Source organism: Coregonus lavaretus (genome assembly GCF_964263955.1).
Source record: "Coregonus lavaretus genome assembly, chromosome: 11".
Classification (NCBI taxonomy): Eukaryota; Metazoa; Chordata; class Actinopteri; order Salmoniformes; family Salmonidae; genus Coregonus; species Coregonus lavaretus.
In genome coordinates this window covers 47,239,745-47,255,686 of record NC_139998.1, presented here as the reverse complement: position 1 = coordinate 47,255,686, position 15,942 = coordinate 47,239,745, and the positions used below count along the sequence as shown (strand labels likewise).

General features: G+C 44.5%; 1 protein-coding gene across 1 annotated transcript in view; it reads right to left on the bottom strand.

Annotated features, from left to right (window-relative positions):
* Positions 1–15,942, bottom strand: part of LOC311137114 (paralemmin-1-like) — a 59,679-nt gene that overhangs the window by 22,714 nt on the left and 21,023 nt on the right. Inside the window, exon 2 of the mRNA XM_084171453.1 lies at positions 13,523–13,568. Within this exon, the coding sequence (XP_084027579.1) occupies positions 13,523–13,568 (46 nt within the window). The remainder of the gene's footprint in view (positions 1–13,522; positions 13,569–15,942) is intronic.

Sequence of the window (15,942 nt, the reverse complement as noted above, 5' to 3'; positions counted from 1 at the left end):
TAACAGTAGGGAGGCTATATATACAGGGGGGTACCGGTGCAGAGTCAATGTGCGGGGGCACCGGCTAGTTGAGGTAGTTAAAGTAATATGTACATGTGGGTAGAGTTAAAGTGACTGTGCATAAATAATTAACAGAGTAGCAGCAGCGTAAAAAGATGGGGTGGGGGGGCAGTGCAAATAGTCTGGGTAGCCATGATTAGCTGTTCAGGAGTCTTATGGCTTTGGGGTAGAAGCTGTTGAGAAGTCTTTTGGACCTAGACTTGGCACTCCGGTACCGCTTGCCGTGCAGTAGCAGGGAGAACAGTCTATGACTAGGGGGGCTGGAGTCTTTGACAATTTTGAGGGCCTTCCTCTGACACCGCCTGGTATAGAGGTCCTGGATGGCAGGAAGCTTGGCCCCAGTGATGTACTGGGCCGTACGCACTACCCTCTGTAGTGCCTTGCGGTCGGAGGCCAAGCAGTTGCCATACCAGGCGGTGATGCAACCAGTCAGGATGCTCTCGATGGTGCAGCTGTAGAATTTTTTGAGGATCTGAGGACCCATGCCGAATCTTTTCAGTCTCCTGAGGGGGAATAGGCTTTGTCATGCCCTCTTCACGACTGTCTTGGTGTGTTTGGACCATGATAGTTCGTTGGTGATGTGGACACCAAGGAACTTGAAGCTCTCAACCTGTTCCACTACAGCCCCGTCGATGAGAATGGGGGCGTGCTCAGTCCTCTTTTTTTTCCCTGTAGTCCACAATCATCTCCTTTGTCTTGGTCACGTTGAGGGAGAGGTTGTTATCCTGGCACCACACGGCCAGGTCTCTGACCTCCTCCCTATAGGCTGTCTCATCGTTGTCTGTGATCAGGCCTACCACTGTTGTGTCGTCGGCAAACTTTTAATGATGGTGTTGGAGTCGTGCCTGGCCATGCAGTCATGGGTGAACAGGGAGTACAGGAGGGGACTGAGCACGCACCCCTGAGGGGCCCCCGTGTTGAGGATCAGTGTGGCAGATGTGTTGTTACCTACCCTTACCACCTGGGGGCGGCCCGTCAGGAAGTCCAGGATCCAGTTGCAGAGGGAGGTGTTTAGTCCCAGGATCCTTACCTTAGTGGTGAGCTTTGAGGGCACTATGGTGTTGAATGCTGAGCTGTAGTCAATGAATAGCATTCTCATGTAGGTGTTCCTCTTGTCCAGGTGGGAAAGGGCAGTGTGGAGTGCAATAGAGATTGCATCATCTGTGGATCTGTTGGGGCGGTATGCAAATTGGAGTGGGTCTAGGGTTTCTGGGATAATGGTGTTGATGTGAGCCATGACCAGCCTTTCAAAGCACTTCATGGCTACAGACGTCAGTGCTACGTGTTGGTAGTCATTTAGGCAGGTTATCTTAGTGTCCTTGGGCACGGGGACTATGGTGGTCTGCTTGAAACATGTTGGTATTACAGACTCAGTCAGGGACATGTTGAAAATGTCAGTGAAGACACTTGCCAGTTGGTCAGCACATGCTCGGAGTACACGTCCTGGTAATCCGTCTGGCCCTGTGGCCTTGTGAATGTTGACCTGCTTAAAAGTCTTACTTTTAAGACGGTCAGTTTGAGGAAAGACAGTCAGGGTAAAGAGGACGAATGGACGGAGTAGGGATGGTATGATCACCCTACGAAACATTGGCAACCTGTTCTACCCCTGTAGGTTCCTGTTGCTCAGTGGATTGGGGAATAGTGCCAGCAACACTAGGATCGTCTACGTTTTCTAGTAAACAGTGACAGAACAGTGAGTTATCAGTGAATGGACCATTACGGCATTAAATGCCCAGAGCAACTGATATTTGGCCTCATTTGTTTGTATGTTGGGCTCCTCAGCTGGAATAAAAAACAAAAACAAACTTTTCATCTACTAAAGACCAGTACTAACCATATTCAAGTGTGCACAGAAATATACACAAATACTTTTTATTCTCTCGTGTATTTACAGAGAGGCTACTGTGTCCAGACTGTCCATTCAATCTCCTCAGTAAATACAATCTACCACAGATCATAGCAATAAAGAAATGAAAGGTCCACACTGTTAGAAGAGCCACACTCCTGACACAGACCCTGTGGCTGTAGCGACCAACTACAGAGATAAGATTTACTAGGCCATTCCCCCCTACTAAGTACAGAGGAAACCATAGACACTCTCCTCCTAAAGAGCTGCCCCGTTCAACAATTACATACTCTGGCATGTGCTATGTCACAGTGTCCCTCCTTCAGGCTTGGTATTTGAATATGAAAGAGTTGTTTGAAAGGGCATTCTAGGCTGAACTTCATACAGTGCTGGATAAGATGACTAATCTAAATCAATATGTGCTCTATGTTGAGCATAGAGAAGGTTTGCTGGATAGAAATGGTTGATTTGAGGTTAAAGGAACACATGGCGTGACTAAAGTGTCCTCTCTTATGCCCTAAGATGACTTGGACTTCATATTCAACTTCCCAAACACACACGCACGCACATTAACACATGCACGCAAACACACACACACACACACGCACACACGCACGCACGCACGCACGCACACACACACATACACACATTTTAAATACTTTATTTTAATCCACAAATCATACAACATCAAGAAGTATTCAAACATTTCACAGTTCTGTGATACAAGGACACTTAAGGATACAAAAAGCACCTTCTTGTCCACACAGCTAGGTTGCCCATAACGGCTGAAACAGAGCAGTACCTTGCAAGTTACTTTGCCATAGTCTTAGACAGGCCTGCCATCTGAAGGCCACATACCGTAAGCCTATGTACATGGCCATCAACTTGCACTTTTATCCCAGGCTGTCCAAGCGTGATACGAGGGGCTGGTATTTAAGAAGCTTGTCAGCAAAGTTCCATGTAACAATCAAATGAGCAACCCACTTCCGAAATGAGCACCTCCCTCTGTCCTTCCCAACAACAACACACACATACACTCACACACACACACACACAAACACACAATGAGCCGTGCATTTCTCATTGTGCCAGGCAGAGGAGGCTCCTCAGAGGAGGAAGGGGAGAACCATCCTACTCAGTGAATTTCATAAAAATAAAAGTAGTGAAACATTTAAAAAAGTTGTCCTTTTTAGATACAACTATACTAAATATGTTCACATGTCACCAAATAACTGATTAAAACACACTGTTTTGCAATGAAGGTCTACAGTAGCGTCAACAGCACTCTCTCGGGTAGCACCATGGTGTAGCCTGAGGACAGCTAGTTTCTGTCCTCCTCTAGGCACATTGACTTCGATACAAAACCTAGGAGGCTCATGGTTCTCACCACCTTCCATAGACTTACACAGTAGTTATGACGACTTCCGGAGGATGTCCTCCAACCAATCAGAGCTCTTGCAGCATGAACTGACATGTTGTCCACACAATCAAAGGATCAGAGGATTAATCTAGTACTGAAAGCATAAGCTACAGCTAGCTAGCACTACAGTGCATAACATGTGGTGAGTAGTTGACTCAAAGAGAGAGAAAGACAATAGTTGAACAGTTTTGAACAAATTAATTTCTTAAAAAATTAAGGAGAAGCAGCAGAGACAGAAAGAGAGAGAGAGCAAGAGAGAGAGAGAGAGAGAACTATATTTAGTTGTATTCTTTTCACTTTCACTTAGCCTACTTAGCTTGCTAATGCAGCTAGCTAATTTAGCCTACTCAAACACCCGGCTCAAACAGCGAGGAATGCTATTTGTTAGCTAGCTGGCCAAGGCTATCCAACACTGGAACTCTTCCAAGTCAAGGTAAGCTTTCAGTTTTATAAATGTATTGCCACCAGGGCCCTCCGGTGCAACTGCTAAACCGCTTGCTGTACACTGTACTGCATGATTGTAGCGGGTTTACTAAAGCATTAGTTCTAGTAGCTATAACGTTAGCTAATATGGTGACAACGATGTAGGCTGTGTGTAGTGGTTAGCTTGTGTTGACAGCTGTTGTGTTGAGCACTGAAGTCCACAAGGGAAGGTGAGTGGAGGAGAGCACGTACATACGAGAAGGAATTATACAACGAGTTATGATGCTGTTTGTATGTGGCTGCTATGAATGTGAACTGTGGGTTATCAGGGGTGTATTCATTCCACCGATTCTGTTGAAAAACAATTCCTAAACGGAAGCAATCGGAACAAAACGGTGATAAACCTACCTGAATATGTCCAATAGAAACTCTCGTTTGCAACTGTTTGGACTAATGATTACACCATAGATCAGCTAGATGCAGGCAAGAGTGTGCAAGGCGGTATTGAATGTGCCACTGTCTGTCACCTCGATTACTCCAATTTGTCTCTAGACCTGTGCACCTATGTTATAAACGTTCATTCGTAGTCTTGGTTGTAACAACCTCATAATGGATATAGGGAACATTTGAGTAGTAGCCTAAACCTATCGATGTTACATTGAGCTGGGTGAATGGAATATGAATGACAGTCATCCAATATGCTGTAATAGAAATAACGTCATGTTCATAAATGTTTCTATTGTTTATACATTTTATCCCTAAATTTAAACAGCACATACCGCCACTGGTGGCAGGGTATTATGTTAAAAAGATCTGGCCATACTCTGCATGACTTCCTCTCTGTCTCCAGACAAGCCAGCTCCAAGCCAGCTCCAAGCCAGCTCAAGCCAGCTACAAGCCAGCTACAAGCCAGCTACAAGCCAGCTACAAGCCATAGAAATACAATACACCTGCCAAGCCTGCTATAAGCCTGCCAACTAAAACCCAATCAAAGACAATCCACTTGTCCCAACATCCAGGCACTTGTTTATCAGAGAATAATTGGATAGGTGTGAGCAATATTGTTGAAGCTATCAGCCTATTAGATGGCAAGGTGCAGCTATTATTGGCAATACCTATTTGATTCTTTCAGATTTAGAGGAAGATTGGTGGCAATGGGATAAGGGCTTTTTTTTTTTTAAACAACAACAATATAAAACAAAGACAATACGAATGGCCGCTCCCATCAGTGGGTGAGCTCGCCCCCACCCACCCCGAGATGCCAGCAGGGCGAAGCCCCCACCCACGGCCCAAAGGGATTTTCCAAGGGCGGAAAGGACCAAGCCTCGCCCGACGCCCGGGAAGGCATTGAAGAGAGCACACCCATAACCACCAGGACCGACACACACTGAGGGGAACACTGAGGGGAACACTGAGGGGTGGGGGGACAGTGGGGTGGGGGGACACTGGGGGGTGGGGGGACACTGGGGGGTAGAGAGACACTGGGGGGTGGGGGGACACTGGGGGTGGGGGAACATTGGGGGGTGGGGGGACACTGGGGGTCGGGGAACAGTGGGGTGGGGGGACACTGGGGGGTGGGGGAAGACTGGGGGTTGGGGGACACTGGGGTGTGGAGGAAACACTGGGGGGTGGGGCACACTAGGTGGTGGGGGAAGACTGGGGGTTGGGGGACACTGGGGGGTGGGGGGACACTGGGGGTGGGGGAACACTGGGGGTTGGGGGGACACTGGGGAGTGGAGGGACACTGGGGGGTGGTGGGGAGGTAACACTGGGGGATGGGGGGAGGGGACACTGGGGGGACACTGAGGGGTGGGGGGACACTGGGGGGTGGAGGGACACTAGGGGGCGGGGGGACACTGGGTGGTGGGGGAACAGTGGGGTGGGGGGACACTGCGGGATGGGGGTAGACTGGGGGTTGGGGGGACACTGTGGGGTGGGGGAACATTGAGGGGTAGGGGGACACTTGGGGTGGGGGAACACTGGGGGGTGGGGGAACACTGGGGGGATAAGGTAATAAGGTATTGGCTGAGCTTTTCACATGCCCATGTGATAGCCAACGCCTCCTTCTCCACTTGTGCATACCTTTACTCTGTGTCGGATAAGCTTTGTGAGATGTATGCTACTGGACGTCATTCCATGTTGTCTTGCATCTGTGTGAGGACCGCCCCAAGCCCAAACGATGATGCATCTGCTGACACCTTTGTCTTAGCGTGGGTACAGTACTGGGCCAGCACTCTCTGTGAGGTCTCCTTTGATTTTGTCAAACGCCGCCTGTTGCATGTGACCCCATGACCAGTCATTCTCTTTGGCTTAAAGTCTCTCAGGGGTTTGGTTGTGTCTGAAAATTGTGGGAAGAACTTACCCACATATGTGGCCATGCCTAAGAAGGTCCTGACTTCAGCCATGTTCTGGGGGATGGGCATGTGATGGTGCTGATCTTGTCTGGCTCTGTTCCAGCTGCACTGTGTCCCAAGAACAAGACCACTGACTGTGCGAAAGTGCATTTTTCATTGAGTTTCAGGCCAGTCTCCTGGAGTCTGGTCAGAACTGCTGTAAGTCTTTCATCATGTTCTGCTCTGTCCTGTCCGCACAAGAGCACGTCATCTATGATGCCCCTCAGCCCATCCAACAGCTGGGACATGCGTCTTTGGAAATGCTCAGAACCAGAAGCGATTCCAAATGGCAAAACGTTGAAACAGTACCGGCCAAACGGTGTTATAAACGTTGTGAGTGCCCTACTGTCTGGTGACAGGGGTATCTGACAGATGCCTGAGTGGGCATCCAGCTTTATGAAGACCTGTGAGCCATCCAACTGAGCCAGCGACTGCTCCACTGATGGTAAGATGTGTCTCTCTCTGCCGAGTGCCTCATTCAAGTCAGTCATGTCGACACAGATCCTAATGTCCCCATTGGCTTTTGGGACCACCACCATCCCTGCACACCAGTCAGTGGGACTCTCCATTTTAGACACAGACCCAATTTATTCCATCCTCGCCAACTCTTCTTTTACTTTGGCCAATAAAGGGATAGACACACGGCAGGGGGTGGTAAGGGCATAGGGGACGGCATCCTCCTTCAGGCGGATTTTGTAGTTACCTTCTAGTCTTCCTAGGCCAGAAAACACTTTGGGGAATTTCTTTTTGAAAACCTTCCCTGGGTCCTCCAGTTCGCTCACTCTCTCAATGAGTTGCAATGCATCAATTGCTGGCAGCCCCAGCAACGATCTGGCCAGAGAGTCAATGACGAAGACAGGCTGGATGGCACTTTTGTCTTTACTCTCCAGTTTACTCACCATCTGCCGTCCCACTGGTAATATCTTATTACTGGGCCCGTACAGTTTTTTGTTTGTAGGGAGCAAAGGGCCATCTCTACTGTAGCTATACAGTAGCGAGCAGGCCTTCCTAATTGACCTGGCCCAGGTATCCTGGATGGATATCGATCTCATTCCGTCAGTAGAGGATGCCTGGTTGTTCTTTAAAAGTGCTTTCCTCTCAATCTTAAATAAGCATGCCCCATTCAAAAAATTCAGAACTAAGAACAGATATAGCCCCTGGTTCTCCTCAGACTTGACTTCCCTTGACCAGCACAAAAACATCCTGTGGCGTACTGCATTAGCATCGAATAGCCCCCGCGATATGCAACTTTTCAGGGAAGTTAGGAACCAATATACACAAGCAGTTAGGAAAGCAAAGGCTAGCTTTTGCAAACAGAAATGTGTATCCTGTAGCACTAACTCCAAAAGGTTTTGGGACACTGTAAAGTCCATGGAGAATAAGAGCACCTCCTCCCAGCTGCCCACTGCACTGAGGCTAGGAAACACTATCACCACCGATAAATCTACAATAATCGAGAATCTCAACAAGCATTTTGCTACGGCTGGCCATGCTTTCCACCTGGCTACCACTACCCCGGCCACCAGCTCTGCACCCTCCGCTGCAACTTGCCCATGCCCCCCCCCCCCCCCCCCCCCCCCCCACAAATCACCCTTTTTTTCTAAAAATAGCCGCAGAAATTGTCGCAACCCCTATTACTAGCCTGTTCAACCTCTCTTTCGTAACGTCTGAGATCCCCAGAGATTGGAAAGCTGCCGCGGTCATCCCCCTCTTCAAAGGGGGTGACACTCTAGATCCAAACTGTTACAGACCTATATCCATCCTGCCCTGCCTTTCGAAAGTTTTGGAAAGCTAAGTTAACAAACTTATATAAGATCACCGACCATTTCGAATCCCACCGTACCTTCTCCGCTATGCAATCCGGTTTCCGAGCTGGTCATGGATGCACCTCAGCCACGCTCAAGGTCCTAAACGATATTATAACCGCAATCGATAATAGACAGTACTGTGCAGCCGTCTTCATCGACCTGGCAAAGGCTTACGACTCTGTCAACCACCGCATTCTTATTGGCAGACTAAATAGCCTTGGTTTCTCAAATGACTGGTTCGCCTGGTTCACCAACTACTTCTCAGATAGAGTTCAATGTGTCAAATCGGAGGGCCTGTTGTCTGGACCTATGGCAGTCTCTATGGGGGTGCCACAGGGTTCAATTCTTGGGCCGACTCTTTTCTCCGTGTATATCAATGATGTCGCTCTTGCTGCTGGTGACTCTCAGATCCACCTCTATGCAGACGACACCATTTTGTATACATCTGGTCCTTCATTGGACACTGTGTTAACAAACCTCCAAACGAGCTTCAATGCCATACAACACTCCTTCCGTAGCCTCCAACTGCTCTTAAACACTAGTAAAACTAAATGCATGCTCTTCAATCGAACGCTGCTGGCACCCGCCCACCCGACTAGAATCACTACTCTCGACGGGTCTGACCTAGAGTATGTGGACAACTACTAATACCTAGGTGTCTGGTTAGACTGTAAACTCTCCTTCCAGACTCACATTAAGCATCTCCAATCCAAAATTAAATCTAGAATCGGCTTCCTATTTCGCAACAAAGCCTCCTTCACTCATGCTGCCAAACATGCCCTCATAAAACTGACTATCCTACCGATCCTTGACTTCGGCTATGTCATTTACAAAATAGCCTCCAACACTCTATTCAGCAAATTGGATGTAGTCTATCACAGTGCCATCCGTTTTGTCACCAAAGCCCCATATACTACCCACCACTGTGACCTGTACGCTCTTGTTGGCTGGTCCTCACTACATATTCGTCGCCAAACCCACTGGCTCCAGGCCATCTATAAATCACTGCTAGGCAAATCTCTGCCTTATCTTAGCTCATTGGTCACCATAGCAACACTCACCCATAGTATGCGCTCCAGCAGGAAAATCTCACTGGTCATCCCCAAAGCCAACACCTCCTTTGGCCGCCATTCCTTCCAGTTCTCTGCTGCCAATGACTGGAACGAACTGCAAAAATATCTGAAGATGGAGACTCTTATCTCCCTCACTAACTTTAAGCATCAGTTGTCAGAGCACCTTACTGATCACTGCACCTGTACACAGCCCTTCTGAAATTAGCCCACTCAACTACCTCATCCCCATATTGTTATTTATTTTGCTCATTTGCACCCCAGTATCTCTATTTGCACATCATCTCTTGCACATCTATCATTCCAGTGTTAATACTAATTGTAATTATTTTGCACTATGGCCTATTTATTGCCTTACCTCCATAACTTGCTACATTTGCACACACTGTATATATATTTTCTGTGGTATTTTTGACTTTATGTTTTGTTTTACCCCATATGTAACTCTGTGTTGTTGTTTTTATCGCACTGCTTTGGTTTATCTTGTCCAGGTCGCAGTTGTAAATGAGAACTTGTTCTCAACTGGCTTACCTGGTTAAATAAAGGTGAAATAAATAAAACAAAAATAAATACAGACTAGTGGGGATTGATGTCACTGCTGCCCCTGTGCCTAGTTTCAATGGCACAACCTCCCCATTGAGTTTAATGTCTGAGTGCCAGCCAGCGTTGTTTTCCCTGACTTCCCCCAGAAAGATGCTGTCCTACTGTGACTGCTCCTCCTCCTCATGCTGATCAACAGACCGCTGAAAAGTGTCCTCTCCTGTGACGTTTCCATCATTTGCTGGGCAATCTTTCCAGCTGTGGAAAGGGGATTTCCAAACATTTGCGACAAATACTTGAACTGGCTACTGGCGCTGTCTGTGATTGTTTTCTCCACGTCTGTCTCTGTTCTGTGTTCCCCTCTGTTTTTTTTTAGCACTTTAGGAAAATGCATGTATTTCCTCACTGCATCGACTACTGTATTTCCTCACAGCATCGCCTGCTGTTTATTTTACTGTCTCACTTTGCCTAACCTGGTTTACAGCTTTGGACAAGGTAAGCTGTGAATCCAACTGTAACTTTTCAGAAAGTGAGATATTTCTTATTCCCCACTACAATCCGATCTCGGATCAGTTCTTCCCTGAGTGCACCAAACTGACAATGTTCCGCTAGCTTGTGAACAGCTGTGATAATGCTGTCAGCGGTTTTACCCTGCTCCTGTTTGCGCACATTAAACCTAGCTCTCTCAAATACAATGTTGTATCGCCATAGGAAATGCATTTCAAAGCAGTCTTTAACGGCACTGTAGTTACATTTCTCTTCCTCAATCAACGGTGAAACATTTAATATATCCTCTGCTTCATCACCCATAGAGTAAATCAGTGTATTAACTTGAAATGCCACATTTTTCACATTTAATTCTGAAGCTACTCTGTACCTTTCAAAGCGCCTGATCTATTTTGGCCAGTTTTGAATGTCCATACAATCAAAATTCTCAGGGGGATTCGGCTGCTTCAGCCACACCCGTTGCTAACAGGTGTATAAACTCGAGCACACAGCCATGCAATCTCCATAGTCAAACATTGGCAGTATAATGGCCTTACTGAAGAGCTTAGTGACTAGAGTGTGCAAAGCTGTTATCAAGGCAAAGGGTGGCTACTTTGAAGAATGTCAAATATAAAATATATTTTGATTTGTTTAACACCTTTTTGGTTACTACATGATTCCATATGTGTTATTTCATAGTTTTGATGTCTTCCTTATAATTCTACAATGTAGAAAATAGTAAAAAATAAAGAAAAACCTTTGAATTAGTAGGTGTGTCCAAACGTTTGACTGGTACTGTATATGTTTTATTGTCACATACACCAGATAGGTGCAGTGAAATGTGTTGTTTTACAGGGTCAGCCATAGTACTACAGTGAAGATGGCTGGCCTGGTGTCTCAGTTGGTTAGAGTGCAGAGTTCATAACACTACAGTTGTGGGTTAAATTCCCATGTAGGCAGAATAACTGTGTTCTTAAGCTAAATTGTTTTATTAGCGTTATGGATGACATAGGGCATACAAATAGAAGAGTGGTGAGAAATATGGGAAATGCCAGGGGTGTTGAGGGTATTGGCATGAGGCTGTATTGGAAGTGAGTGTTTGTTAGCATTGTTTTTTACAGTGCCCATTTAAACTGTGCAGCCTGCAGCACTGGCCTTGGCTAGGTCTATCTGTAGGTTTTGCTCATGCAGCATTATTGAAAAGGGACAGAATTAAATTGAAAGAATGAGAAAAGGAGACAGAGAGGGAGAGAGAGAGAGAGAGAGAGAGAGAGAGAGAGCGAGAGAGAGAGGGAGAAGGGGAGGGAGAAAGAGAGAGAGAGAGAGAGAGAGAGGGGTAGAGATGGAGGTAGAGATGGAGACAAGTGAGTACCTCTCTCCTCTCTCTCCATCCAGGCAGAGTTATAATAAGGCAGAATCTTTAAAGATAAATTAGTTTATGTGTGTGTGTGTTTGTGTACAGTATGTGTAGGGCAGATTAAGACATAGCGAAAAAAGATAGTTAGAAGGAGAGCGAGATAGAGGGAGAGGAGAGAGAGAGTTTGGGGTGTCTTTGGAGGAAGACGCTGAAAGACATGGGCTTAGGGATCAAAGGTTTTAATTCTCCTTCCCAGTTGGTAAGAATGAATGATTAAAGCCACTAAAGATGAACGCTCGAGAAACACTCATGGAACACCTATGGAAAGCTCAAGACGTAAATGAAAGTGGAGGAGGAAATCTCCAATAAAATCCATCAAACCCAAGCCAGTCCATCTACTACTGTATATACAGTGGGGGAAAAAAGTATTTAGTCAGCCACCAATTGTGCAAGTTCTCCCACTTAAAAAGATGAGAGAGGCCTGTAATTTTCATCATAGGTACACGTCAACTATGACGGACAAAATGAGAAAATCACATTGTAGGATTTTTAATGAATTTATTTGCAAATTATGGTGGAAAATAAGTATTTGGTCAATAACAAAAGTTTCTCAATACTTTGTTATATACCCTTTGTTGGCAATGACACAGGTCAAACGTTTTCTGTAAGTCTTCTTTCACACATTGTTGCTGGTATTTTGGCCCATTCCTCCATGCAGATCTCCTCTAGAGCAGTGATGTTTTGGGGCTGTCGCTGGGCAACACGGACTTTCAACTCCCTCCAAAGATTTTCTATGGGGTTGAGATCTGGAGACTGGCTAGGCCACTCCAGGACCTTGAAATGGTTCTTACGAAGCCACTCCTTCGTTGCCCGGGCGGTGTGTTTGGGATCATTGTCATGCTGAAAGACCCAGCCACGTTTCATCTTCAATGCCCTTGCTGATGGAAGGTTTTCACTCAAAATCTCACGATACATGGCCCCATTCATTCTTTCCTTTACACGGATCAGTCGTCCTGGTCCCTTTGCAGAAAAACAGCCCCAAAGCATGATGTTTCCACCCCCATGCTTCACAGTAGGTATGGTGTTCTTTGGATGCAACTCAGCATTCTTTGTCCTCCAAACACGACGAGTGGAGTTTTTACCAAAAAGTTATATTTTGGTTTCATCTGACCATATGACATTCTCCCAATCCTCTTCTGGATCATCCAAATGCACTCTAGCAAACTTCAGACGGGCCTGGACATGTACTGGCTTAAGCAGGGGGACACGTCTGGCACTGCAGGATTTGAGTCCCTGGCGGCGTAGTGTGTTAGTGATGGTAGGCTTTGTTACTTTGGTCCCAGCTCTCTGCAGGTCATTCACTAGGTCCCCCCGTGTGGTTCTGGGATTTTTGCTCACCGTTCTTGTGATCATTTTGACCCCACGGGGTGAGATCTTGCTTGGAGCCCCAGATCGAGGGAGATTATCAGTGGTCTTGTATGTCTTCCATTTCCTAATAATTGCTCCCACAGTTGATTTCTTCAAACAAAGCTGCTTACCTATTGCAGATTCAGTCTTCCCAGCCTGGTGCAGGTCTACAATTTTGTTTCTGGTGTCCTTTGACAGCTCTTTGGTCTTGGCCATAGTGGAGTTTGGAGTGTGACTGTTTGAGGTTGTGGACAGGTGTCTTTTATACTGATAACAAGTTCAAACAGGTGCCATTAATACAGGTAACGAGTGGCGGACAGAGGAGCCTCTTAAAGAAGAAGTTACAGGTCTGTGAGAGCCAGAAATCTTGCTTGTTTGTAGGTGACCAAATACTTATTTTCCACCATAATTTGCAAATAAATTCATTACAAATCCTACAATGTGATTTTCTGGAGAAAAAAATTATACATTTGTCTGTCATAGTTGACGTGTACCTATGATGAAAATTACAGGCCTCTCTCATCTTTTTAAGTGGGAGAACTTGCACAATTGGTGGCTGACTAAATACTTTTTTTCCCCACTGTAAGCATATTAAGTGTTGCAATCGTTTCCCTGCTCAGTAATGTCAGAGTATGCAGTAGATTATACTGTATAGAAAGTGTTTTGAGGGTGAGAGTGTAGCATGATGTGGCATGATGATCTCATCACTTACCGCTATAGCCTGGATTCTCTCCTGCTGTGACAGCGCCTCAGACATCCTGCCAGAATGAGAGAGAGAGAGAGGGAGAAAGAGAGGGGAGAGAAAGAGAGAGAGAGATATGGTTAACAAGAAACCCAACGGACAATTGGCCGTGAAGACAACATTCTGAAGACACAGCCAGTCTAATAGGTTTGTGGTGGTCTTGGATACTATGGGTCTCTTTGCATTTAAAACATGTTGATGTTGAGAAGTATGGGTAAGGCCAAGTTGCATTCCTTCCACCCATTGTTACCTTCATTACAAACTATTAAGTTGCTTTCACAAACAGGCATTAACAAGCATCTCCCTCCCTCTCCTTCTCTCTCCTTTGATTACAAACACACAGGAGTAGCCCCATGTTGCCAAAGCACTGAGTAAAATGAATACCAGTCAGTAGCACTTCATAAATCGGGGCAGGGGGGGGGGGAGAGATCTGAATTTCATCCTCCCGTCTCATTGACAGTTGTAAAATCTCATTCCCACAGGTCAAGCATTTTACTAGAGAGAAAACACATGTATGCATCTATGCTTTCATACCTGAGGAATTCAGAACATTTGCAGATCAGTGCCATGGCTGCTTAGCTTTCCTACACAGATTATTTCCTAGATACACTCATAGTATGGTTAATAATCATATGATTATGGTTAATAGTCATACGTGTATGGTTAATAATCATACGTGTATGGTTAATAGTCATATGTATGGTTAATAATCATATGATTATGGTTAATAGTCATACGTGTATGGTTAATAATCATACGTGTATGGTTAATAGTCATGTGTATGGTTAATAATCATATGTATATGGTTAATAATCATGTGTGTATGGTGAATAGTCATATGTGTATGGTTAGTAATCATATGTGTATGATTAATAGTCATGTGATTGATTTATAGTCATGTGTATGGTTAATAGTCATGTGTATGGTTAATTGTCATGTGTGTATGGTTAATAGTCATGTGTGTGGTTAATAGTCATGTGTGTATGGTTAATAGTCATATGTGTATGGTGAATAGTCATATGTGTATGGTTAATAATAATATGTGTATGATTAATAGTCGTGTGTATGATTTATAGTCATGTGTATGGTTATTAGTCATGTGTATGGTTAATTGTCATATGTGTATGGTTAATAGACATGTGTGTGGTTAATAGTCATGTGTGTATGGCTAATTGTCATGTGTATGGTTAATTGTCATGTGTGTATGGTTAATAGTCATGTGTGTATGGTTAATAGTCATGTGTATGGTTAATTGTTGTGTGTACGGTTAATAGTCATGTGTGTGGTTAATAGTCATGTGTGTATGGTTAATTGTCATGTGTGTATGGTTAATTGTCATGTGTATGGTTAATTGTCATGTTGTTAATAGTCATGTGTATGGTTAATAATCATATATATGGCTAATAATCATATGTGTATGGTGAATAGTCATATGTGTATGGTTAATAATCATATGTGTATGATTAATAGTCATGTGTATGATTTATAGTCATGTGTATGGTTAATTGTCATGTGTATGGTTAATAGTCATGTGTGTGGTTAATAGTCGTGTGTATGGTTAATTGTCATGGGTGTATGGTTAATAGTCATGTGTATGGTTAATTGCCATGTATGTATGGTTAATAGTCATATGTGTATGGTGAATAGTCATATCTGTATGGTGAATAGTCACATGTGTATGGTTAATAATCATATGTGTATGATTAATAGTCATGTGTGTATGATTTATAGTCGTGTATGGTTAATTGTCATGTGTGTATGGTTAATAGTCATGTGTGTGATTAATTGTCATGTGAATGGTTATTAGTCATGTGTATGGTTAATTGTCATGTGTATGGTTAATAGTCATGTGTATGGTTAATAGTAATGTGTATGGTTAATTTTCATGTGTATGGTTAATAGTCATGTGTATGGTTAATAGTCATGTGTATGGTTAATAGTCATGTGTGTGGTTAATAGTCGTGTGTGGTTAATTGTCATGTGTATGTGTGTATGGTTAATTGTCATATGTATGGTTAATTGTCATGTGTATGGTTAATAGTCATGTGTATGGTTAATAGTCATGTGTGTGGTTAATAGTCATGTGTATGGTTAATAGTCATGTGTATGGTTAATTGTCATGTGTATGTTTAATTTTCATGTGTATGGTTAATAGTCATGTGTATGGTTAATTGTCAGGTGTATGGTTAATAGTCATGTGTGTGGTTAATAGTCATGTGTATGGTTAATAGTCATATGTATATGGTTAATAGTCATGTGTATGGTTAATTGTCAGGTGTATGGTTAATAGTCATGTGTATGGTTAATAGTCATGTGTATGGTTAATTGTCATGTGTATGGTTAATAGTCATGTGTATGGTTAAATGTCATGTGTATGGTTAATAGTCATG